This window comes from Austrofundulus limnaeus, unplaced genomic scaffold (assembly GCF_001266775.1).
Source record: "Austrofundulus limnaeus strain Quisiro unplaced genomic scaffold, Austrofundulus_limnaeus-1.0 Scaffold140, whole genome shotgun sequence".
Taxonomy (NCBI): Eukaryota; Metazoa; Chordata; class Actinopteri; order Cyprinodontiformes; family Rivulidae; genus Austrofundulus; species Austrofundulus limnaeus.
This window is the reverse complement of record NW_013952542.1, coordinates 1,270,523-1,271,867: the sequence shown is the minus strand read 5'-3', so window position 1 is coordinate 1,271,867 and position 1,345 is coordinate 1,270,523. Positions and strand designations below refer to the sequence as shown.

The window sequence follows — 1,345 nt, the reverse complement described above, 5'->3', positions numbered from 1 at the left end:
CCCTCAAAAAAATAAATAAATAAAAAGACCCCCACCCAAACCACTACAATTTTGGGATGCACCTAGTAGCATGACATTTATGAGGAAAAAAGACTTGTGAGTTCTGGTGCATTTGTGCATGCGGGGGTCATTATGTTACTGCTATGCTGTATCTAGTTATCTCTACTTTTATTACCTAGGGTTCTGTATGTTGTATTCATGATTAAATGCAAAAAAAACTATTTCAAAGGTAACAGAACTTWGTAAAACTTGGTTTACTTACATAATGACTTTAACTGCTGGAAGTTCAGGCCCTGTGCTGTAACTGTGGCCCCCGGAGCAGTTTAACTGAAAAGCCCTGCTTTACATGTTTATAATATCATCTTTTCTTATAAATTGGCGTGTGTAAAAACTAACATACATTTATATTCAGCAGTGATGTTTTCACTCCATTCTGTCAGAATGAGTCATTTTATTAGGCTAAAATTCACAGTGTAAATAAAGGACATTTAATTTTAAGTTTAGCTTTGAAAACCTGCAGTACCAGAAAATATAACATTTGGTATTTTACCTGATAAATAACTGAAACAGATCATGGTTGTGTTTTAATATAAACGTGATCAGGTTTTGATGGTTCAGTTTCAGGGTTTACTTTGTGCTTCGGTCTGCACCTGCAGGTGGTTTCTACTCCCAGCTGGTAAAGCCTGCTCTACGGTTGGTGAGTCTCAACACCATCCTTTACTACGGTCCTGATCAGGTCACAGCTAACTTGAGCGACCCGGCTGGACAGTTCGTGTGGTTGGAGAAAACCCTGGAGAAAGCTGCCCAGAACAAGGAGAAGGTGTGTAAACCTGCTTTGTGTRCCTGCACGCTGGGTTTTAAAGTCAGTTTAATCTCTGCGCATGAATCTGTTTGTTTAGGTTTACATCATAGCCCACGTTCCTGTGGGATATCTGCCCTTTTACGGAAACACCACCGCTATCAGGAAAGTCCACAACGAGAGGCTGGTGTCCATCTTCAGGAAGTTCAGCCACGTTGTTGCAGGACAGTTTTATGGCCACACCCACAGAGACAGCATCATGGTGCTGCTGGACCAACATGGTACAAATTAAAAGAATTAAGGAAGTGAATTTATTAAATATGTTTGTCTTTTTGTCACAGTAGCACCATCGTGCTAAAAGTTGCTAATATGTTATTGGTGTAACTGATTTGCTGACTTTTGTAAAACGAAGTACCGTATTTATTCAAGTATAATACGTAAAATTAAATCCATGCAATCATCCATAAAGTTGGGGGTAGTACTATACTCAGATAAATATTTTTACTTATGTATTTTAAAGGCACAGTGTGTAGGATTTTGTCAATT

General features: G+C 38.6%; 1 protein-coding gene across 1 annotated transcript in view; it reads left to right on the top strand.

Moving 5' to 3' along the window:
* Positions 1-1,080, top strand: part of smpdl3a (sphingomyelin phosphodiesterase acid like 3A) — a gene marked incomplete at its 3' end in the record, with an annotated part of 4,586 nt that extends 3,506 nt beyond the window's left edge. Inside the window, 2 exon segments of the mRNA XM_014016206.1 lie at positions 657-820; positions 900-1,080. Of these exon segments, the coding sequence (XP_013871660.1) occupies positions 657-820; positions 900-1,080 (345 nt within the window).
* Positions 1,081-1,345: the final 265 nt, after the last annotated feature.